The sequence below is a fragment of the Scyliorhinus canicula genome, chromosome 11 (assembly GCF_902713615.1).
Source record: "Scyliorhinus canicula chromosome 11, sScyCan1.1, whole genome shotgun sequence".
Lineage (NCBI taxonomy): Eukaryota > Metazoa > Chordata > Chondrichthyes > Carcharhiniformes > Scyliorhinidae > Scyliorhinus > Scyliorhinus canicula.
This window is the reverse complement of record NC_052156.1, coordinates 164,578,246-164,604,082: the sequence shown is the minus strand read 5'-3', so window position 1 is coordinate 164,604,082 and position 25,837 is coordinate 164,578,246. Positions and strand designations below refer to the sequence as shown.

The 25,837-nt window shown below is 44.4% G+C and overlaps 1 protein-coding gene across 3 annotated transcripts in view; it reads right to left on the bottom strand.

The window, feature by feature from the left end:
• Positions 1–25,837, bottom strand: part of mcm10 (minichromosome maintenance 10 replication initiation factor) — a 65,826-nt gene that overhangs the window by 2,886 nt on the left and 37,103 nt on the right. For all 3 annotated transcript variants that reach the window (XM_038811927.1, XM_038811928.1, XM_038811929.1), the window contains exons 16-19: positions 19,703–19,821; positions 13,472–13,585; positions 5,640–5,785; positions 4,315–4,357 (exon numbers count right to left, since the gene is read on the bottom strand). In XM_038811927.1, coding sequence (XP_038667855.1) covers positions 4,315–4,357; positions 5,640–5,785; positions 13,472–13,585; positions 19,703–19,821 — 422 coding nt within the window. The remainder of the gene's footprint in view (positions 1–4,314; positions 4,358–5,639; positions 5,786–13,471; positions 13,586–19,702; positions 19,822–25,837) is intronic.

The window sequence follows — 25,837 nt, the reverse complement described above, 5'->3', positions numbered from 1 at the left end:
GAGTTTTTTTAGAGCAGTATGTAAATAGTCCAACTCGGGAAGGGGCCATACTGGACCTGTTCTATGTTCTATGGTATTGGGGAATGATCCCGGCCAAGTGGTTGAAGTTTCAGTCGGTGATTACTTTGGGAATAGTGATCACAATTCCGTAAGTTTTAGAATACTCATGGACAAAGACGAGAGTGACCATAAAGGAAGACTGCTAAATTGGGGAAAGGCCAAGTATAACAAAATTTGGCAGGAGCTAGGGAAGGTGGATTGGGAGCAGCTGTTTAAGGGTAAATCCACATTTGAAATGTGGGGGTCTTTTAAGGAAAGGCTGATTAGAGTGCAGGACAGACATGTCCCTGTGAAAATGAGGGATAGAAATGGCAAGTTTAGGGAACCATGGATGACGGGCGGAATTGTGAGTACATAAGATCTAGGCGACTTAAAACTGATGAAGCTTTGGAGGAAAATCGGGAAAGTAGGACAAATCTCAAATGCGCAATAAAGAGGGCTAAAAGGGGTCATGAAATATCTTTGGCTAACAGGGTTAAGGAAAATCCCAAAGCCTTTTATTTGTATACAAGGAGCAAGAAGGTAACTAGAGAAAGGATTGGCCCACTCAAAGACAAAAGAGGGAATTTGTGCGTGGAGTCAGAGGAAATGAGTGAGATTCTTAAATGAGTACTTTGCATCGGTATTCACCAAGGAGAGGGACATGACAGATGTTGAGGTTAGGGATGGATGTTTAAATAGTCTAGGTCAAGTCGGCATAAGGAAGGGGGAAGTTTTGGGTATTCTAAAAGGCATTAAGATGGACAAGTCCCCAGGTCCGGATGGGATCTATCCTAGGTTACTGAGGGAAGCAAGGGACAAAATAGTCTGGGCCTTAACAGATATCTTTGAGGCATCCTTGAGCACGTGTGAGGTCCCGGAGGACTGGAGAATTGCTAATGTTGTCCCTTTGTTTAAGAAGAATAGCAGGAATAATCCAGGGAATTATAGACCTGTGAGCTTGACGTCAGTGGTAGGCAAACTGTTGGAGAAGATACTGAGGGATAGGATCTATTCACATTTGGAAGAAAATAGTCTTATCAGTGATAGGCAGCATGGTTTTGTGCAGGGAAGGTCATGTATTACAAACCTAATAGAATTCTTTGAGGAAGTGACAAAGTTAATTGAGGAGGGAAGGGCTGTAGATGCCATATACATGGACTTCAATAAGACGTTTGATAAAGTTTCCCATGGCAGGTTGATGGGAAAAATGAAGTTGCATGGGGTTCAGGGTGTACTAGCTAGATGGATAAAGAACTGGCTGGGCAACAGGAGACAGAAAGTAGTGGTGGAAGGGAGTGTCTCAAAATGGAGAAAGGTGACTAGTGGTGTTCCACAGGGATCCATGCTCAGACCACTGTTGTTTGTGATATACATAAATGATCTGGACAAAGGTATACGTGGGTCTGATTAGCAAGTTTACAGATGATACTAAGATTGGTGGAGTTGCAGATAGTGAGGGGGACTGTCAGAGAATACAGCAAAATATAGATAGATTGGAGAGTTGGGCAGAGAAATGGCAGATGGAGTTCAATCCAGACAAATGCGAGGTGATGCATTTTGGAAGATCTAATTCAAGAGCGGACTATATGGTCAATGGAAGAGTCTTGGGGAAAATTGATGTACAGAGAGATCTGGGGGTTCAGGTCCATTGTACCCTGAAGGTGGCAACGCAGGTCGATAGAAGGCATACAGCATGCTTGCCTTCATCGGACCGGGTATTGAGTACAAGAGTCGGCAGGTCGTGTTACAGTTGTATAGGACTTTGGTTAGGCCACATTTGGAATGGATAAAGGATCTGGATCGGCGCAGGCTGGGAGGGTGGAAGGGCCTGTTCCTGTGCTGTAATTTTCTTTGTTCTTTGTAATACAGGAGACAATAATAAATCAAATCAAATTTAATTCGTGCAGGTTATCCACATAGCTGCCATACAAACTGGTTGGCAACAAATAGTTTTGCCAGCATCACCCACACCCCACGAACAAATGAAGAGGAGTTTGATTACAAAGCTTCTTGAGCTGTTTTGCACAGGATTTCATGGCTTTTTCTTCCTCGCTTGAGAGAAAGTATCATTTTGCAACGTTGGAGATCCCCACCAAAGCACGAAATACCACTCCACAAACAGAGTTGAGTCAAAAATATGACAGGTTTCAAAGTCACACAAACCCACAGCTTCATATGGGTCAGGTTTTTAAAAGGGAGACTTGCGTTCGCGAATACTAAGATAGAGACTTGAGACCTGGTGGTTGCTTATGGACAAACAAATGGTTTAAGATTCCAGACACTATTCATGAAGCCGGCTACAACTGGATATTCCCTTCACAGAGTTTCCTACCAAAGGCATATCAATCCTGAATAAACTGTGCGATGGACTTTAAAAGAGCAGTACAGTATTTGTAAATAGACAACTATAACTAGGTTTCAAAACCTGCTATCATACCAAACCACAAATGGGTCACAGACTTTTCCGATGGTGGAAAAAGACTCAGATCCCTAACAGGATACGGTACCTGGAACATTTTGTCCAGTAATGTCTACTGGGAATAGTACAACTTTTTTTTCCTGTCACAGATTTATCTGACTGATTCACTTCAGACTGTTTGTATGCTACCAGGTCACTATCAAACGAGTATCTTGGTAACCTGTTGCTCAGCGCAGTCGCATTTGTTAAGGGTCTCAGGAGGTAAATTCAGATGAGGGTCGACATACAAGATTGAACATTGACCTCCACTTCTGACACTCAGCATCACGTTCTCCATCCCGGAGAGTCTCATCTGATCAACCTATTTTATTGCCTCCACAATGAGACACTGTAACTTATTATAGTCGTAGTTGTAGCGGCTGGTTTAGCACACTGGGCTAAATCACTGGCTTTTAACCAAGACCAAGGCAGGCCAGCAGCACGGTTCAATTCCCATGCCAGCCTCCCCGAACAGGCGCCAGAATGTGGCGACTAGGGGCTTTTCATAGTAACTTCATTGAAGCCTACTTGCGACAACAAGTGATTTTCATTCATTTCATTCCTTTAATTAAATACAATTAGGTTTATTCAGCTCACTGTTTGAATCTGGAGAACTATGCCAGATCAAATGTAGCTAAACTTGGATCTAAACTTTGGAGCTAGGCACCGACACCAGGGAAAAGGTTTTGGCTTAATCTGTTTCCACCCATAATGGCCAATGTTATATGGGCGGCACAGTAGCACAGCGGTTAGCACTGTTGCTTCACAGCACCAGGTTCCTAGTGGGCAGGGCCTGGAGTTATGATGATGGTGGATGTGGGGGGGGGGGGGGGGGGGAGGAAGGAGGAGAGCAAATCATTGAATTGACAATGCAGGAGCCATTTGGCCCATCGAGTCTGTACCAGTCCTTGGAAAGAGCAACCTACTTAAGTCCACGTCTCCACCCTATCCCCTAAGCCCACCTAATCTTTTTTATGGGACACTATGGCAATTTGGCATGGCCAGTCCACCTAACCTCCACATCTTTGGACTGTGGGAGGACCGGCACCCGGAGGAAACCCATGCAGACCCAGAGAGAAAGTGCAAACTCCACATGGTCACCGAGGCTGGAATTGAACCTTGGACCCTGGAGTTGTGAGACAGCAGTGCTAACCACTGTGTCGTGCCCCCGGTTAAGTTAGTTGGCACGGTAGCACAGTGGATGGTAATGTTGCTTCACAGCGCCAGGGTCCCAGTTTCGATTCTCGGCTTGGGCCACTGTCTGTGCGGAGTCTGCACGGTCTTCACATGTCTGCGTGGGTTTCCTCCGGGTGCTCCGGTTTCCTCCCACAAGTCCCGAAATACGTGCGATCAGGTAATTTGGACATCCTGAATTCTCCCTTTGTGTATCCGAACAGGCGCTGGAGTGTGGTGACTAGGGGATTTTCACAGTAACTTCATTGCAGTGTTAATGTAAGCTTACTTGTGACACTAATAAAGATTATTATGCTACTCTCCCACCAGTTCCCCCAGTCCTACAACAAGTAAATAAACCTACATAAAATTACATGTAAAACCAAGTTTTATTCCATTCTTTTAAACGTTAAGATCCATTTAATTCCTGATAGGAAAAAAACACTGTCTTGATGTAAATCTAATCAGAAATAAGTAGTTTGCTTTGAAAGTAATTGTTTAGAATTTGCCTCAGTCTCCTCTGTAAAGGATGGAGGAATCGACTGCACTGTTATACCAGTAGCAATTCAACAGATACAACACATAAAACACAATCCCTGGCAGCAAGCTATTCAGAACACAAGAACCTTAAATGAACTCACCTTCAGCATTCCATCTCTCTCCCACTTAAACAAGCCACAGTTGCTGAAAAGAAACATAAGAAATTATAATTGCGTTAGTCAAGTCAGTAAACCATAATTTCTTAGGTCATTCCAATGGTTTGAAATGCATTTCAAAATGAAGACCTGAGTTCTCAGAGTCTTACAAAGTTCTAACAGTATTGTGACTAGTTTAAACGAAGGTGCAAATACAGAGATCAACATGATTTGGAAAAAAAGTCACATCTGTGCTTAACAGCATACAATCTTGAGTGTGACTATTGAGAATATCAAAGAACTCGATGAACAGCTGCCAACTCTGGGCAAATCCCTGTATTGAACCTCTCAGAGTGACCTTGATTTTCTCCAGGCTGGGAAACTCTACCATAATCGCTGACGCACATTCCTGACTTCGGGGGCTCTGAGTCCCTCTGTCTCAGCAAGATCCATCTCTGGGCCTCCAGGGAGGAGAAGGCCAGGATATCGGCCTCCCTCCTCCACTTTGCCCCCGGATCTTCCAACACCCCAAATATTGCTAATTCTGGACTCGGAGCTACCCTACCTTCCAGGACTTCAGACATAACACCTGCAAATCCCTGCCAGAATTCCCAAAGTTTCAGACATGCCCAAAACATAGGAACATGGTTGGCCGGGCTACCCCCACACCATCCACTTCTGTCCTCCACCTCCTCGAAGAACCTACTCATCCGGGCTACCGTTATGTGGGCCCTGTGAACTACCTTGAAATGAAATGAAAATCACTTATTGTCATGAGTAGGCTTCAATGAAGTTACTGTGAAAAGCCCCTAGTCGCCACATTCCGGTGCCTGTTCGGGGAGGCTGGTACGGGAATTGAACCGTGCTGCTGGCCTGCCGTGGTCTGCTTTAAGAGCCAGCGATTTAGCCCAGTGTGCTAAACCAGCCCCTTGAACTGAATCAAGCTACGTCTACAACAGGACGAGGATGCATTCACCCTTTTCAAGGCTTTTTCCCACAGTTCAGTTTCCAGCTCCTCTCCTAGCAAATCTTCCCACTTCCTCTTCACCTCTCTGATAGGGGCCCCTTCCCACTCTAACAATTCCCTATATATCTCCGAAACCTTCCCACCTCCAATCCCTGTTTTTGACAGCACTTTATCCTGTAGTCCCCTCAGGGGGAGGCTAGGAAAGCTTGGGACCTGTCTCCGTACAAAGTCCCGCACTTGAAGGTACCGAAATCCGCTCCCACCCAGCAAATCAAACTCTTCCTCTAATGTCTCCAAGGTCGGAAAGCCCTCCTGGATGAATAGATAACCTTTTCATCTTTGCTTGTTCCGCACACTTACATACCTGCAGCTTTTCTTTGGCAATCTTGATAAAGCTATTGCTCTGTTACCACACGGGCATTTAAAGAAGCGCTTGATTGCATCATGCCAATGATAGTCATGGTTTTCACTCACACAAGTCTCCAGTGGTTTGAAGTAGGAATAGCTGCACTGTAAGGTAAGGGAGGAAACCATTAAGTATTTTATTTTTGCATAACCAGTTAAAGAAGATGTTACAGAACTCACTGACCGGCAGCAGGGAAACAGTTCAATTTAGTTTTGATGAGATTACATATTTTACCATGGTTAACATTACCAAAGTAAAATACTTAAGGAAGACACTTCATACCATCCGCAATTAAATAATTCCTCCTCAAGGTATGTTTTAATCAACAGTGCAACTTCAAATAAAATATAATTCTAGGGACGTAGCTGTCAATGTCAAGGCCAGTATTTATTGCTCGTCTTTATTTGCCCTGAGCTGGCGAACCATCCTCTTAAATTGCTGCAGTTTGTGTTATAAAGATGCTCCCATAGTATTGTTGGGTAGGGAGTTCCATGATTTTCCTTCCTGGAACTTGACACAATGCAGGGGCTGGCTAGGCTTTGTGCAATTAGATCAAGCATGTCGATGTGGGATTGAAGTGACCTAAATGGGTATGACAGGTTCCCTTCCTCGAGTGAAAAAGCTCCTGCTATTCGGACAGCTTCGTGGTCACTTTTACTAAACAAACATATCCATTTAACAGACCATGCGTGGGAATGGGCTTTTGAATTTAACCACATCGTGAAGTTCCTTGCTTCGATAATACAGGCTGCTCCAAACTGGCTACCTGGAGTTTGTGGTTAGCAGTAAAGCAAGGGCGTATGTGGCAGAACTAAAATAAAAAGCTTTCCAGAAAGATCTAGGCATCTCTGTGGCATGAATTTCCCCTTTCTCACTGCCAGCTTGAACATAAAGTCCCGTCCAGGGAACCTGCAGGTGTCTGTGACAGTGATGTCATCAGGCAGTGCAAGCAGCCAACCACAATGAAGTATTCTCACAGACAGCAAACCAGGAAATAAAAATCTCTGACTCCTTCCCTTTAAATGTATAACTTTTACAGATAGTGAAATAAATGATTGCAGGACACACGTGATATTTTAAGTAGAAGTTAAGATATCATAAACTAACTTTAAAGCAGTAAACGCATACTGTTAAAAACCCAGTTTATTCAACAGCTGTATGTTACTTCAAGGATTTTATAGTGCGACTAACAGCTGTCGAGTATAAATCCTCATCAATCCAATGAATCCCCATTGATTGCAGTCTTCAGGGACCTGAACAGCACACCCAATGGGCAAGTGTCTAAACACCACCAGCTTGGTTCTCATCACCAACGTGAGACCTGGGCCGATATTTAAAACGCAGGCTGTTGTTCCCATTTATCATGGATCAAATGTTAGGATTCAAAAATTGGTTACACAGTCACTGGCTCATCCAGAATGGAAATAGCTTGCATAACCTTGCTTTCCTCTCAGATGACAGGTTTAACCTATTATCCCACTTTTATGACTTCAAAAATGTCTGGTTTAACATGAAAGGTTATACAGAAAAGAAATGCGAAAATAAAAACCCCAGAAGAAGTTGGAATTTCTTAATGAACGCAGTTGGGTGAGCAGAAATCAGGTTTGCGGTTACATCCATCTGGAGGAAGACAAAGGCTACTTTCAAACAGACATTAGGCTGGGTGTTTACAGGAAGGTTCCAGGAAACGATTTCTTCATCTCACAGCAATGTTCTTGTAAAGTATTAAGGAATTTATCTGAACTCTATTAAGCATCATTCACTACAGTAACAAGGGATTAAATTGAACACATGTTATTTTCTGCATAAAATATCATATAAAAAGATTCCACGGTGATTTTAATGATATCCCTGCACATGCAACACAGGATTTTCCTCAAACCAGCTTTCGATTATTTGACTTCCAAGAAAAATTATACGACATGCATTTCAGGCAACAACAGTGCAGCTTCAACAACACTCAAGGTGTTCAACACCATCCCGGAGAAAGCAGCCTGCTTGACTGTCACCCCATCCACCACCTTCAATGTTCACTTCCTCCACCACTGATGCCGTGACAGCAGCAATGTGCACCAATCACGGGATACACTGCAGCAACTCACCATGGTTCCTTTGACAGCACGTTCCAAACCTGACCTCTACCGTCTAGAACAAAGCAGCAGACACATGGGAACACCATCACCTGCAAGTTTCCCCCCCCCAGGCACACACCATCCTGACGTGGAAATATATTGCCATTCATTCACTATTGTTGGATCAAAATCCTGAAACTTCCTACAACAGCACAGCGGGTGTACCTGCACCTCATGGGCTGCAGTGGTTCTAGATGGCAGCTCACCCCCACCTTCTCAATGGCAATTAAGGATGGGCCATAAATGCCGGCCTAGCCACACCCACATCCTGTGAAGGAATAAAAAAGAAACAAACTGTGCAGATAAAAATGTATTTTGGCTTTTGTTTAATTTGTAGGAAGCTGTGCGTTTCTTTCTTTTTCCACCTGCTCAAATTCCTCAATCTGCCAAGATCTTTGTGACATACTCCAATTCCTGCCCTGGTTTCCTTAAACCACTCTGCTGCTCTTTGCTGCTTTATGTTGGTCCTTAAAACCTCATTCTTCGACCAAGCTTTTAGACAGCTGTTTAACTTTGTCTTGCGTGGCTTGGTATCAACTTTTATCCTGTGATTTGGCCAGCTTGGGGACCCCACGATTCAATTAAATAATAACCACAAGATGGAAACGGAACAGCAAAATGAAGGGGAGAATTGACCAAACCAGAAGAGATTATGACAAAGAAAAAAAAAGAGTCAGAAAGAAAAGTTTCTGATATCCACCTATAACTCTGCGCTGTTGGAAATAGATTTAACTTAATCATGACCTCACTATTATTTGAATAGCTGAATTACAAAATGTGTCTTTACCCTCCTGCCTGCACATGCCATGTCAGAATATCTGACTTTTCACACTTGAACTTGAACTATTATTTAGAGTTTGTAAACAGTCCAATACCAATCTTGACTAAAACAAGAAAAACATGGTGGCTTCCTTGCTCAGCTATCTTCTCTTGACTCGCGATTTGGGCCTGAGATTTTACCAGGATCTTTATCTTTTAGTTCTCATACAGCAGGTTGCCTGTTTTCACATTCTGCAAGATATTTCAAACTTCGACATCTTCAGAGTCAATAGAACACTTGGTCAATGAAGGCCTAAATCAGTTTCCCATCAAGTGACCTCTCTGTCGCCTTTACCAGGAGACATCACAAGCAGGTTTAAGAATATAGTGCAGTCAGAGTAATATCATTTCACAATTAGTGAAGACTTTAATCTACAGTCAGTCATAGTATTTAAGTTAGCTCCCTTTGAGCAGCAAGAAAACTGGACATCGGCACTTCTCAGCATTCTTACACAAGTGATCACTGTCAGATTCTTTCTGATTTACACTTTAATTAATGGTGAGCGCCGACAGCTTCATCATTATTTTGGTTTCTGACTCCGAGGCTGTGTTTTATAAAGGGCCTAGAAATCTCACTAAAGGGTTGAAGCTGAAAGATTTTAAATCAAGCCAATTTTTCATAGGTCACTTCATGAACAATATTGCTCATTATGCAGTGCCTGGATGGCTTCCTTCCACTGCAATGACTGAACGGTACACAATATTCCATATCTGACATGGCTGCAGCTGTACAGAAATAGCATGATTTCCACCAATAGAACAAAGTGGTCTCTGTCTTTTATAAAAACTCCTTGGCATGTCAGGCAATGAAGTGGGTGGCGGGGTAGCACAGTGGTTAGCACTTTGCTTCACAGCGCCAGGTTCCCAAGTTCGATTCCCGCTTGGGTCACTGCCTATGCAGAGTCTACACGTTCTCCCCGTGTCTGCGTGGGTTTCCTCCCACAAGTCCCGAAAGACGTGTTTGTTAGGTAAATTGGGCATTCCGAATTCTCTCTCTGTGTACCCAAACAGGCGCTGGAATGTAAGCTACCTTTGCACTACACCACCTAATGTCAAATGAAGCCAAAGTGCTCTGTGCCATCATTTCATTGCAGTGTTAATGTAAGCCTTTTTGTGACAATAATAAAGATTATTATTACTATTAACTAACGCTCAATTCACTCCTCGGAAAGATCTATTCTCCCATAGAATAAATGACCCACCTTACGGAAATTATTGAAGAAATCTGAAGATATTGAAGAAAATATATACATTTTGCACCTGGTTTCAAATGAACAACTGCATTTGGTTATTCAAAAGTAGTATTTCTACTAACGTTGCCTGTTACAGGTTATTTTGGAAAAAATGTTTTCTTCCAATCTCTTATCTCTACACCCTGCCTGGGGAGTTCTGCCTCAAACTGATTTTGTGGATTTCAGCGATACAGGAATCACTCATAAATGATCCAACGCAAGTTTGCCTCCTCATTAACTCCTCCTGGTGCTTGGATGTGGTGACCCTGGCGACCTACTGCTCCCCAGGCCTGGAATACTTGACCGTAATGTGCCGCCCATACTATCTTCCATGTGAGTTCACTTCAACCATTATCACAGCAGTCTACATCCCACCCCAGGCAGAAGTGAGGAAGGCGCTGGATGAACTGTACACAGTCATAAACAACTATGAAACAGAACACCCGGAGGCCTTGTTCATTGTGGCCGGAGACTTCAACAAAGCCAACCTCAAGAGTGTACTGCCAAAATTCACCAGCACATCTCCTGTCCTACCAGGGGCGACAATATTCTTGACCACTGCAACTCAAAAATCAAGGGCGCCTACCGTTCCATCCCCCGACCGCATTTTGGGAAATCAGACCATAAGACTGTGCTCCTTCTCCCGGCTTACAAGCAGAAACTCAAGCGGGAGAATCCAGCTAAGAAGGTTCTGCAGTGCTGGTCAGAGGAGACAGACGAGCTCTTACGTGACTGCTTAGAGACAGTGGACTGGTCCAGATTTAAGAACTCAGCGACTAACTTAAATGAGTATGCCACCACCGTCACAGACTTCATCAGCAAATGTGTGGACGACTGGGTGCCAAAGAAAGCAGTACGTACGTTCCCCAACCGGAAACCATGGCTCAACCGCGAGATTGACTCCCTACTGAAGGACAGATCTGAGGCGTTCAAGGCAGACGACCTTGTCCTATACAAGAAATCCAGGTACGACCTCCGCAAAGCCATCCGAGATGCCAAGAGAGAATATCAAACTAAGCTAGAGTCACAGACAGACTCTCGGCGGTTGTGGCAAGAACTAAACAACATAACGGGCTACAAAGCGAAGCCGAGCAGTATCTCTGGCAGCAGCGCACCCCTCCCCGATGAACTTAATGCATTCTATGCTCGGTTTGAGCAGGTAACCAACAATCCACTGTCGAGTGCCCCAGCAGCCCATAATTCACCCATACCCACCATCACAGTTTCCAAAGTTAGATCGGCCTTCCTGAAAGTGAACCCACGGAAGGCGACGGGCCCGGACGGGATCCCTGGTCGTGCACTCAGAGCCTGCGCATACCAGCTGGCAGAGGTATTCACAGATATCTTTAACCTATCCCTACTCCACTCCGAGGTCCCCACCTGCTTCAAGAAGACCACCATCATACCGGTACCAAAGAAGAACCAGGCAACATGCCTCAATGACTACCGCCCGGTGGCCCTGACGTCAGTTGTAATGAAGTGCTTCGAGAGGCTGATCATGAAGTGCATCACCTCCATACTCCGGCACGCCTTGACCCACTTCAATTCGCATACCGTCGCAACCGGTCCACATCAGCTGCCATTTCCCTGGCCCTACACTCATCCCTAGAGCATCTCGAAAACAAGGACTCCTACATCAGATTCCTATTTATTGACTACAGCCCCGCCTTAAACAGCATAATCCCAGCCAAGCTCATATCAAAGCTCCAAAACCTAGGACTTGGCTCTCCACTCTGCAACTGGATCCTTGACTTTCTGACCAACAGACCACAATCAGTAAGAATGAACACCAACACCTCCTCCACAATAGTCCTCAATACCGGTGCCCCGCAAGGCTGCGTACTTAGCCCCCTACTCTACTCCCTGTACACACACGACTGCGTGGCAAAACTTGGTTCCAACTCCATCTACAAGTTTGCTGATGATACGACCATAGTGGGCCGGATCTCGAATAACGATGAGTCAGAGTACAGAAGGGAGATAGAGAACCTAGTGGAGTGGTGTAACGACAACAATCTCTCCCTCAGTGCCAGCAAAACTAAAGAGCTGGTCATCGACTTCAGGAAGCAAAGTACTGTACACACCCCTGTCAGCATCAACGGGGCCGAGGTGGAGATGGTTAGCAGTTTCAAATTCCATGGGGTGCACATCACCAAAAATCTGTCCTGGTCCACTCACGTCGACGCTATCACCAAGAAAGCACAACCGTGCCTATACTTCCTCAGGAAACTAAGGAAATTCGGCATGTCCACATTAAACCGTACCAACTTTTACAGATGCACTATAGAAAGCATCCTATCGGGCTGCATCATAGCCTGGTATGGCAACTGCTCGGCCCAGGACTGCAAGGAACTTCAGAGAGTCGTGAATACCGCCCAGTTCATCACACGAACCTGCCTCCCATCCATGGACTCCATCTACACTTCCCGCTGCCGGGGGAAAGCGGGCAGCATAATCAAGGATCCCTCCCACCCGGCTTACTCACTTTTCCAACTTCCTCCATCGGGCAGGAGATACAGAAGTCTGAGAACATGCACGAACAGACTCAAAAACAGCTTCTTCCCCACTGTCACCAGACTCCTAAATGACCCTCTTATTGACTGATCGCATTAACACTACACCCTGTATGCTTCATCCGATGCCAATGCTTATGTAGTTACATTGTATATCTTGTGTTGCCCTATTATGTATTTTCATGAATTTTGTTCAATTCCCTTTTCTTCCATGTACTGAATGATCTGTTGAGCTGCTTGCAGAAAAATACTTTTCACTGCACCTCGGTACACGTGACAATAAACAAATCCAATCCAATCTGACACATTGGAACAGAGATATCAATGACAGCAAGTCCTCGTTTTAAGTCGACTCACGTAACGTTATTGTTTTAAGTTGTTTATTCTTTAGGGCTTGTTATTCCGATATGCGGTACCATTTTCAATTCTGCATCATTTGCGTGTGTCGTTGGCGGAGTTGCACTTCGCCAACACCGTCGACAGAACAATGGAACAGTGCTGTTCACAGGGGCGATACCATGGCGGGATTTGAATACCAGGACGAGAATTTAAAATTTGGAGGGTCACTAGCCAAAATAAGACAGCAGGCACAGTGGTGTTAGGTGAATGGGACCTGGTAGGACAACAGCTCCTACGGTCATCAGTCAAGATGAATTCAAGGCGGCGAGGGGAGATGAAGAAAATCAATCAAAAGGAAAAACTGAAATGTTTTTGAAAATACCCGCTTTAGTCTCAATATATGGTCTTCTTTTGGGATTTTTTCACAAATCTTAGGTGTCAATGCCACTGTTGTAAAGCAGACAAGCAAAGTAGAAATTTCTTCTGGTATTTTTCCTGTTTTGGAGAAGTCAGTTGCTTCTCATTAACCCAAAACATTGCCGTATGGTTGTAAAACACAACTGCAATGGAAAGTTACACCAGGTTCTCAAAATGTCTTGTTTATCAGGGTTGTAAAACCACAAACTCCCAAATTTATCACATACTGTTGCAACACTTAATTTGTAGCACAAGGTACAAATGAGCTCTTTGATTACGAACAGTTCAATAGAGAATGGTGGCACACACTGGTTCACTGGTCCCATAAATTCACTCACCGTTTTACAGCTAACCACTCTGCACTTCAATTCGCGTATGTTTTTCATTTTTTCTTCCATTTGCTCTTTCTTCACCAGCGGTTCAAAGTATTGCTCTTGAAGTTCTGCCTCTACCTGTTGAAACATAAGGCAGTTCTCAATCCTGTTACCAGATCACAGCTGGCCGTTCTGAATAGATCACGTACCTCTTAGCTAAAAATCACAGAGTCCCAAAGCTATAACACAAACACTGCCAAAATGTTTCACATAACTGGTTAGTGTATGTAAATAAGCCAATGCTCATTAAAACGAGGGGACACAGATTAAAAATAAGGGATCTCTCATTGAAGATGGAGAAGGAAAGAACTTTTCTCTTTGAGAATTGTGAACCTCTGGAACCCTCCTCCCCCGGGGAATGCTGCTGGTAGCATCATTGAATAATTAAAAAAAAATTTTTTTTTTTTTAGAGTACCCAATTCATTTTTCCAATTAAGGGGCAATTTTAGCATGTTCAATCCACCTACCCTGCACATCTTTGGGGAAAACACGGGGAGAATGCAAACTCTACACGGACAGTTTCCCAGAGCCGGGATCGAACCTGGGACTCGGCGCCGTGAGACTGCAGTGCTACCACTGCGCTCTGCCCTATGAATAATTTTAAGGTGGATAGCTTTTGACTAACAAAGAAGTCGAAGGTTATCGAGGGTAGGGAGAAGGTGGAGTTGAGGCCTCAAATCCGATCAGCCACCACGCAGTCGAATGGAGGAGCAGGCTCGAGAGGCCAGATAGCTCCTAATTCGTAAATTAAATAGGCCACAATTAATAAAGGATAGGAAATTCAGAGGAATTAATCACTCACTATTGCCTTGATGTTATAAAATTCTACATGCCCTTTCAATTACGGAAAAAACGAACTTGCATTTACGTAGCACCGTTCATGGCCAAAGGACATCCCAAAATACTTTACAGACAATAAACTTGAATGATGAGCTGTTGCGATGTGGATATTTACAGCTGCTTTTTTTGTGTGCCACAAACAGTCATTTTTTAATTCATTAACAGGAGGTGGGTGTCGCTGGCTAGACCAGCATTTATTGCCCATCCCTAATTGCCCTTGAGATGGTGGGAGGGAGCAGCCTTCTTGAAACGCTGCAGTCCATGTAGTGTAGGTGCACCCACAGCGCTGTTGGGGAGGGAGTTGCAGGATTTTGACCCAGCAACAGTGAAGGAACGGCGAGATATTCCCAAGTCAGAATGGTGAGTGGATTGCAGGGGAACGTGCAGCTGGTGGTGTCTTCGATAAGATTAAATGACGAGATAGTGTGTTTAAATTGTGGCCGTCTGCCCCCTCAAGTAGGGGCAAAATATCCCATGGCTGTTATTTTGAAGAAGAGCAGGCAGGTTTTCCCCAGGGACCTGGCTAATATTTATTACTCAATCCACATCACAAAAATACATATTATCTGGTCATTATCACGTTGTTTGTTGGAGCCGTATTTCCTACATTGCAACCCGTGATCACACTTCAGAAAGTACTTCACGGGCTCTAAAAGCACTTTGGGATGTCCTGTGGTTTTTGAGACATCAGCCTAGATTACATGCTCACGTCTCTGGGCTGCTTGACAGACCCATGATCTTATTAATTGGGAGAGGATACTACCATTGAATCTCAGTAAACATATGAGTAAGATAAGGACTCATGGAATTGGGGATGATATATCAGCATGGCTAAATGATTAATGCACAACTAGTAGGAAGAAATGGGAATCTTTTTAGTTGGCAGGCTGCAATTATCAATGCTGGGTCTCAGAGATTTAAAAATAATTTAAAAAACTTGATGAAGAGACCGAGAGTAATGTTTCCAAGTTTGCTGACGATATAAAGCTAGAAGGGAACAGAATTCGGGAGGGCACAGAGATATAAACACAGAAATAGCTGGGGGAACTCAGCAGGTCTGACAGCATTTGTACAGCAAGAAATCTTCCAACACCAGGTTAAAGTCCAACAGGTTTGTTTCGAATCACTAGCTTTCACCGATAAAATATTAAAGCATGCCGCTGTTCAGAGAGACTTGGGTGTGCTAGTGCATGAGTCACAGAAGGTTGGTTTACAAGTGCAACAGGTGATTAAGAAGGCAAATGGAATTTTGTCCTTCATTGCTAGAGGGATGGAGTTTAAGACTAGGGAGGTTATGTTGCAATTGTATAAGGTGTTAGTGCGGCCACACCTGGAGTATTGTGTTCAGTTTTGGTCTCCTTACTTGAGAAAGGACGTACTGGCACTGGAGGGTGTGCAGAGGAGATTCACTAGGTTAATCCCAGAGCTGAAGGGGTTGGATTATGAGGAGAGGTTGAGTAGACTGGGACTGTACTCGTTGGAATTTAGAAGGATGAGGGGGGATCTTATAGAAACATTTAAAATTATGAAGGGAATAGATGGGATAGATGCAGGCAGGTTGTTTCCACTGGCGGGTGACAGCAGAACTAGGGGACATAGCCTCAAAATAAGGGGAAGTAGATTTAGGACTGAGTTTAGGAGGAACTTCTTCACCCAAAGGGTTGTGAATCTATGGAATTCCTTGCCCAGTGAAGCAGTTGAGGCTCCTTCATTACATGTTTTTAAGGTAAAGATAGATCGTTTTTTGAAGAATAAAGGGATTAAGGGTTATGGTGTTCGGGCCGGAAAGTGGAGCTGAGTCCACAAAAGATCAGCCATGATCTAATTGAATGGCGGAGCAGGCTCGAGGGGCCAGATGGCCTACTCCTGCTCCTAGTTCTTATGTTCTTTCGGAGCACTGCTCCTTCCTCAGGTGAATTAATCAGTTGTAGGGAGAGAAACAGAGTTAACGCTTCGAGTCCTTAAGACTCTTCTGCCAAACCAGTTACGCAAAGAGATAGAGACAGGTTAAATAAGTGGACAAGAAGGTGGCAGATGGATTATGTAGATCGTTGAGGTCATTCAAGCAGGAGGTGAGAAAAGCAGAATATATTTTAGAAGGTGTGTAACATCTAAAAGTTAACGTTCAGAGAAATTTGAGTGTACTCTTACGAGGAACACAAAAAATTAATGTGCAGGTACAGCAACCAATTGGGAGGGAAAATAGCACATTGCGAGAAGATTGGGGTACATAAATAAGGGTGTTGTTCGAATTGCAAGTGCTTTGGTGAGATCTGGAGCATTCGGCACAGTTATAGTCTCTATATTTCAGGAAAGATTGGAGGTGATACAGTGACGGTTCACTAGATTGGTTCCTGGAGTGGGATAAAGTCAGAGGTCTACAACTCAGAAAAAGGCCCTTTGGCCCATCACGTCTGTGCTGGTCAAAAACAACCTAATTATTCTAATCCCATTTTACAGCACTTGGCCCAAAGCCTTGTCTGCCCGATCACATCTGAATACTTCTTAAATGTTATGAGAGTTTCTGCCTCCAACACCTTTTCAGGCAGCGAGTTCCAGACTCCCAACATTCTCTGGGTGAAAACGTTTTCCCTCACATCCCCTCCAAAACTCCTGCCCCTTACCGTAAATCCATACCCACCGGTCATTGATCCCTCCACCAAGGGTAAATGTTTCTTCTCGTCCACTCTATCTATTCCCCATATAATTTTATACATCTCAATCATGTCTCCCCTGCTCCAATGAAAGGCTAGACTGAATGGCCTACTTATCCCCTCCTCTTGAATAATGGTTCCACATTGGCTATCCTCAAGCACCTCTCCTGTGGCCACAGAGGAACTGAAAATTATTGCCAGCGCCGTTGCTATTTCCTCCCTTACCTCACTCAATAGCCTGGGATACATTTCATCTGGCTCTGGAGATTTATCTACTTTTAAGCCTGCCAGACCACCCAGAACCTCCTCTCTGTCTGTTAATTTCTTTAATTTTATCACGCCATTCTCCCTGATTTTTATACTCACATTGTATCGGTGTTCACTCGTGACTGGGACAAAATATTAATTTAGAACTTGACCTACATCCTCCGTCTCCACACACAAATTACTACTGTGGTTCTTAATGGGCCCTATTCTTTCCCTAGTTATCCTTTTACCCTTAATGTACCTGTAAAACAACTTAGGACTTTCCTTTATTTTACTGCCAGTATCCTTTCATGTCCACTTTTTGCTCTCCTCATTTCCTTTTTAAGTTTCCACTTGCACAATTTATATGCCTCGAGGGCTTCTGCTGTTTTGAGCCCTCGATATTGCCGTAAGCCTTCCTTTTTCTCCTGATCCAATGCTGTAACCCCTCGATATCCAGAGTTCACTGGATTTGTTGGTCCCACCCTTTTTCTTTATTGGAACATGTTGCCCCCTGTACTCTCATTTTCTTCTTGAATGTGTCCCACTGTTCTGTCACAGATTTACCTAAAGGGTCCCTAGTCTGCTCTGGCCAAATCAGATCTGATCTTATTAAATAAGGACGTTGAATTTAACAGTTATGATTGCTGTCTGCAAAATGCTCCCCCCCCCCCAATGACACTTCAACCACTTGTCTGGTTTTGTTACCCAAAATTAAGTCTCGTCTCCTCTTTTTTTTGGTTTTTAAAATAAATTTAGGAGTACTCAATTATTACCTGCTCCAATTAAGGGGCAATTTTAGCATGGCCAATCCACATACTCTACACATCTTTGGGTTGTGGGGGTGAGACCAACGCAAACACGGGAAGAATGTACAAACACTACATGGACAGTGACCCGGGGCCGGGATCGAACCCGGGTCCTCGGTGCCACGAGGCAGCACTGCTAACCACTGCGCCACCGTGTTGTCCCTGACTGTCTCCTCCCTTGTAGGACTTTCTACGTACTGGCTTAAAATGTTCTCCTGCGGGCAGCACGGTGGCACAATGGTTAGCATTGCTGCTTACGGCGCTGAGGACCCGGGTTCGAATCCCGGCCCTGGGTCACTGTTCGTGTGGAGTTTGCACATTCTCCCCGTGTCTGCGTGGGTTTCGCCCCCACAACCCAAAAGATGTGCAGGTTAGGTGAATTGGCCACACTAAATTGCCCCTTAATTGGAAAAAATAATTGGGTACTCTAAATTTATAACAAAAAAAAAAATGTTCTCCTGGATGCATTTTAAGAATACTACTCCCTCTAAACCTTTCACACTATGACTACCCCAGTTAGTGTTGGTGAAGTTGAAGTCCCCCACTATCACTAGCCTATTACCTTTACACTTCTCTGAAATGTGCCTACATATCTGCTTTTCTATTTCTCTGACTGTTAGGGGGCCTACAGAACACTCCCAGCTGTCATATGATGCGAGGTTGACTCGGTTGGGCCTATACTTCGGGGCTTTTCCGTCACTCCATTGCAGTGTTAATGTAAGCCTACTTGTGACACGAATAAAGATTATTATTACTTTCTGGAGTTTAGGGGAATCTCATTGAAACATACAAGATTCTGAAGGGGTGACAGGTTGGACAGAAGCCGTTTCCTCAGGCTAGGCAATCTGGAACATGGCGAACAGCCCCATGCCTAAACTGTGGGGTTAAGCCAAGCTCTTGGTCATCTGTCCTGACTATCTGGATTAGGCTTGTGCCACATTGTATTTGATAATTCGCCTGTCAAGTGGATTGGGTCTATGTTAAAGGTGTACATAAATACAACTTACTGAACTTCTATTAATCAGGAAACAGTCTTTCAACTCTCCAGCAATTTCTAGTTTTCTGTCACCAAGGATCTTCAATGTGTTAAGCTAAGTATCACTTGGGTAAATTTCATAAACATTGTGGGTAGAAGCAAGCATAATGCATGCATTGCGATTATAACTGAACGCTTCATGATCCTTCACACAAAATGTGTATGAAAAAATGTCTACAATTACACAAATTACAATAGCTTACAATATATCATCTACCTTTCCTCCCTTGTACAAATACTATTGCCCAATTCTGAAGGGTTGATTTGAACTTTTGATTTGTGAAATACATCAATGTTGACTGATAAATAGTAGGGTGGATACTGGCAAAATGTGCCTGGATGGATAAAATTTGCTCTGTGGGCACATTTTAAAGCCTGCAAAAAGTCTGATTTAGGTAGTGCTTCTGTGCCAAATTATAAATGTCCTGTAGCAGAAGCAAATATGATTTAAGTTCCCTGTCTCTGTTGAGTGGAACACAGACTGCTATTATACGACTAGTAAGTGGAGTTTCAACAGGAAAAACAGGGCCTGAACATAAACCACAGCTGGCCTCATTCCATACTGTACAGTGTTGTAGTTGGACAGGAGAGACAGACAGACTGGTCGTACTTCTTGCATTGCGCCAACATGTCTCGACCTTGTGCTCAGAATTTTCTGAAACTCTGCCGAGTCCAGGTACTCCAGCTGTGAACGGTGCTTCTTTAAAGTTGGTTCATCATTTGCTTCATCTGGAGAAACAGAATTTTCAAAACAGGTATGGGTGCTAACAATCTTCATGTGCAAATGTTGAATAATTTTCTGTTTTAAAAAGGCACTATTATTTGTTCACCACAGATACCAAAGTTTACATGATATGACCAATGTACACTGATCTAGTCCGCCAACAAAACCGCCAAAGGTCTACAGAAGTTTCTGTGATGCAAGGCTGCCAAGGCCAGAGTATCAGAGGCATGAACAATTCTCAATTTCTCTTCTAGGACCGAATCTTACCACATTCTGGTGTGTAGCTCTCCAGCGGCACAGGCCGGTTTTCACTCCAGATCTGGCTGGGCAGGGCAGGTACCACAGATATTGGGGCGCCCCGACCAAAACTGAAATGTAACAACCCCCCTCTCACCAACCTTCAGAACCGGACGATGATCAGAGATTTCCCCCGCCCCCACACAATCATCGGGGGCTTTCCCTCCGCCCACAGAAGGATTGCAGCTGTCCCCTTCACCTCAGTCCACTCCGCTCTGTACCTGCAAACCCCCTTCTCCCCCCTTGCTGCCTGATCTCTTGCTCCCATCCCCCACCCCCCTCCCAACCACACATAAATGGAGATCCCGCCTCCCTTGGGGCTCCCCCATAGGCACAGGCTGGCACTACCAGCCTGCCAGTGCCAGGGGGCAACACAGAGGGCAGTGCAAGGACATGTTCCTCTCCACTGGGGGCTGGACTGACTGCTGCGCCCTCGGAGGAATCGCCTCGACTGAGTCTGCACATTGGATTGGATTTGTTTATTGTCACGTGTACGGAGGTACAGTGAAAAGTATTTTTCTGCAAGCAGCTCAACAGATCATTCAGTACATGGAAGAAAAGGGAATTAAACAAAATTCAAGAAAATACATAATAGGGCAACAAGATATACAATGTAACTACATAAGCATTGGCATCGGTTGAAGCATACAGGGTGTAGTGTTAATGAGTCAATAAGAGGGTCATTTAGGAGTCTGGTGACAGTGGGGAAGAAGCTCCACTGACTTATAAAAGCATTAGGAAAGAAGATAGATATATATTCGGGGTAATTTTCAGCCTGCCATCAGAACGGCGACACAGAAAGAAAATCCAGAGAGATCATGCTTCCCGCATCCCACATCCTCCCCGTGTGTGCATGGGTTTCCTCCGGGTGCTCCGGTTTCCTCCCACAGTCCAAAGATGTGCAGGTTAGGTGGATTGGCCATGATAAATTGCCCTTAGTGTTGGGTGGGGTTACTGGGTTATGATGACAGGGTGGAGGTGTGGACCTTGGGTAGGGTGCTCTTTCCAAGAGCCGGTGCAGACTCGATGGGCCAAATGGCCTCCTTCTGCACTGTAAATTCTATGATGAATACGGTTTTAAAAAAAACTGTTGTAAACTTTGCCGATGTGATGTCACGTTAGCGAGGTATGAATATTTAGTGGGGTTGGTCAATAATATTAAAATTTATTATAATCCATTTAAATGAAATTCCCGCCCTTTGTAGGCCCGAACCCCATGATGTCACCAGTGAGGGTCCGGGAAAATCGGGAAGCATGATCTCTCTGGATTTTCTTTCTGTGTCGCCGTTCTGACAGCAGGCTGAAAATTACCCCCAATATATATCTTTCTTCTTTCCTAATGCTTTTATAAGTCAATGGTTCTGCTTGTCACTATATACATAGGCCTGGGATGATAAGTGGCAAGTAACATTCCTGGCACAAGAGCACCAGGCACTAACCATGGGTGGCACGGTAGCACAGCGATTAGCACTGTTGCTTTACAGCTCCAGGGTCCGAGATTCAATTCCCCGCTGGGTCACTGTCTTTGTGGAGTTTGCACGTTCTCCCCATGTCTGCGTGGGTTAACTCCGGGTGCTCCGGTTTCCTCCCACAGTCCAAAGATGTGCAGGTTAGGTGGATTTGTCATGCTAAATTGCCCCTTAGTGTCCAATATGTTTGGGTGGGGTTACTGGGATAGGGTGGAGGTGTGGGCTTTCTGAGGGCCGGTGCCGACTCGATGGGCCGAATGGCCTCCTTCTGTACTGCAAATTGTATGATTCTATCTATTTCCACACTCCCAACAAAAGAGAATTCTGCTGAATAGGGGCTGATTTAGCTCACTGGGCTAAATCGCTGGCTTTTCAAGCAGTCCAGCAGCACGGTTCGATTCCCGTATCAGCCTCCCCGGACAGGCGCCGGAATGTGGCGACTAGGGGCTTTTCACAGTAACTTCATTGAAGCCTACTCGTGACAATAAGCGATTTTCATTTCATTTCATTTTCATTATCAATATCAGCATTACCATTGCTGAATTCCCCATTATCAATATCCCGGGGTTTTTTATTTTTTTTAATTTTCTTTTTACAAATTTAGGTTACCCAATTATTTTTTCCAATTAAGGGGCAATTTAGCATGGCCAATCCACCTACTCTGCACATTTTTGGGTTGTGGGGGCGAAACCCACGCAGACATGGGGAGAATGTGCAAACTCCACACGGACAGTGACCCAGAGCCGGGATCGAACCTGGGACCTCGGCGCCATGAGGCAGCAGTGCTAACCACTAGGCTACCGTGCTGCCCTCCGGGGTTTATTATTGAGCAGAAACCTCACTGGGCTAATCAGTTAAATACCATAGCTACAAGAGCATATCTACAGCAAGTTACTCATCTCATTTTGCAATGAGTAACTCACCCCCTGATTCTCCAAGTCGGCACAATCTATAAGTCACGCGGCAGTGGTGTGATGGAATACTCCTCATGTGCGTGAACAGTGCAACTCCAAGAACACCAAAGTCTGATACCTGCTTGATCAGTGCCCCATCCAGCACCTTAAATATTCACCATCTCCACAGTACCATCTACAGGATGCAGTGCAGCAACTCCCCAAAACATTCCTTCAACAGCACCTTCCAAACCGCTTACCTTTATCACCTAGAAGAACAAGGGCAGCAGATGCATGGGAATATCTGCAAGCTCCCCTCCAAGCCCCCCACGAGCCTGACCTGGGCTATATTACCATTTCCTCACTGTCGCTGGCTTTAAAGCCTGGGCCCCTCTTCCTAACAGCGCCGTGGTGTACCTACAGCAAATGGGCTACAGCAGTTCAGGGATGCAGTTCACCACCACCTCCTCAAGCGCAATTAGGAATGAGGAATTAATGCTAGTAATGCTCACATCCGAAGAAGGAATAAAAAATATATCCTCGCAGTTAGAATGGTTTGATTGCTCCTTGCAGCCAATGCCGTTTCAAAACAAAATGTGACAGTGGGAATGCGTAGGTCTGTGGTGAGATGGATGCTTTTACTGCCTGATTTTCACATGCCGGGCGGCATGGTTGCGCAGTGGTTAGCACTGCTGCCTCACGACACCGACGACCCGGGTCCGATTCCGGGTCACTGTGTGTGGAGTTTGCACATTCTCTCCATGTCTGCGTGGGTCACACTCCCACAATTCAAAGTTGAGGAGGGTAGGTGGATTGGCCGTACTAAATTTCCCCTTAATTGGAAAAAACAATAATTGGGTACTCTACCTTTATTTAAAAAAAGATATTTCACCTGCCATTATAATCCTCACGCTCATCTCGAACTGTCTGTCAGCACCTTCAACTCCACTATGAAAGCTTTTTTAAAAAAATGTCTTTTTTCCAATTAAGGGGCAATTTAACATGGCCAATCCACCACCCCTGCATGTCTTTGGGTTGTGGGGGTGAGACGCACACAGACACGGGGAGAATATGCAAACTCCTCATGGATAGTGACCCGGGATCGAACCCTGGTCCTCAGCGCAGTGAGGCAGCAGTGCTAACCACTGTGCCACCGTGCAGTCCAGTCTCCACTACAAAAGCCGATTAGCTGAGGCAGTAATAGATACAGCTGATCTGCATTATAATCACATGATTTGGAGGCCAGTTAATTAATGCACTATAGCAAATTTTCAGATACACAGCTTGGGGAAGTACTTCCAACAGTACAATAGAATTGCAATGTGAAAACAGCGTTCTACATTTGAATAAAAACAGCCCAGCAAATAAAAAGGATCTGAAACAGTAGTGTGAAATAAACAAAACACCCGGTTAGTATGGAAGTTATAAAACTATAATCCCCATCATACATATCAGGAAGATGTTTCTCTTTTCAATTCGGAAGCTACATTCGAGCTTCTGAGAGTATTAGGAGCACATCAGTAAGAAGATTCAGATAAATAGCGGGGATATCAACAAACAGCTGCTCAGTTCGCAATGGCAACATAAATGTACACAAGCTTACAGTCACAAAATTGTACAAAGGCAAATATTGTTTATTTTTTTTAGCACTGCTTTCACCAATACAGCTCTTGCTTGGAGTAGAAATGAGAGGCTGGATTCTCTGCCCTGCCCCGCCATATTTCTGTCTCACCCCGCCGGCGGGATGCTCTGTTACGCCGGCAGGTCAATGGGGTTTCCCATTGTGGGGCAGCCCCACGCCATCGGGAAACCCCCGGGCTGTCGGCAAAATGGAGCATTCCGCGGGCGGAGAATCCAGCCCGTGATCTTAGAATACAGCTACCTACGAATGGATAACTGGGGGTAACTGGCAAATCCATCCAGGGTATTATTCTATTCATCCGTGAATATCGTACGACTGGGCTCATTATGAAAAATTGCGGATGACAGGAATTGTGATTAGTTACTTTTAGAATCACTCGTCCGTCACTGCATTTAGTACCTTAAGACAATAAAGAAACCCTGATTCACTCTACAACGAGCAGGATTTCTGCTGCATTGGAGCAAGAAGTGGCTACTGTGAAGACCCCGTGACACTGGAATTAAAAAGGTGGCAGAAATGGGAAAGTTCAATGACCCCCCTAGTTAGAGGCAACCCTGAAGTAATATTTACTTCAGTGGTTTCTTCCTTCAGTACGAGTATATAATGGTGTTGATGTGGCTCCGTCTTTGAGGTTAGCAATGTTATACAAGCGGCATGCCACCACCGCTTCTCGCAAAACTGATGTAGTGTGGGCATGGCCAAAAAAGACTAGAACAGCCTTATTTTCTCCCCTTTCTGCCCCCAAAGCACTGAATGATGTGAAAAAAATAAAATCAGTATTTCTCCTTACTTCTATTGTCAGTATGTATTTCAATATTTACCACTTTCCAACATATTTTAGGATTCCACGACACACCACGATATTTAGATGCAGATCCATATTGTGTAAAAATACAAAATTGGCTTTTAGATCCATCTTGTTGATGTTTATCCAAAGCCAGAGCATTGCCTGCAGGTTCACTTTTATTAAGGCAACAGCTAGGTTTTGGTAGTTATTTATATCACTAAAAGAATAAACAACATTACCACAATGCTCAGAAATATCTGCGCTCGGGTGGCACAGTGACACAGTGGTTAGCACTGCTGCTTCACGGAACCGAATTCGATCCCGGCCCCGGGTCACTGTCCTTGTGGAGTTTGCACATTCTCCCCGTGTCTACAGGGGTCTCACGCCCCACAACCCAAAAAAGATGCGCACGGTAGGTGAATTAGGCACGTTAAATTGCCCCCTGATTGGAAACATCGGGTGCTCTAAATTTTTTTTTATAAAATAAAATAAAATTTGTATCATCCCAGTTGGGGGCATAAACATTGACCATGACTACCGGGGTGTTCAACAAGGAGCCACGGACAATAACATATCAACCATTGGGGCCAGCTATAAATGAGAGGAGGAAAACTGAACTCTTCTATAGAAATAAAATTTTAAAATACCAAAACCCAATTTAACTTGCACGCTCCACTAGTGACTAAATGTCATGCCAAACAACGTTGAAATAAAACCATATATTAATGTAAGGAACAAAACCCCACATAGTAGAGAACTCAAATCTAATCAAAGGCAATAAGAACAACCCCAACAAGAAATACAAACAATGTCAAAAAAGTAGTCTTTTTCCTCAAACGTGACTCAAAGACGAGCTGGATAGATCATCCCAAACCGGACTCCATTCTTGTACAGGGCAGCCTTCACTCCATTAAAAGCGAATCTTTTTTCCTC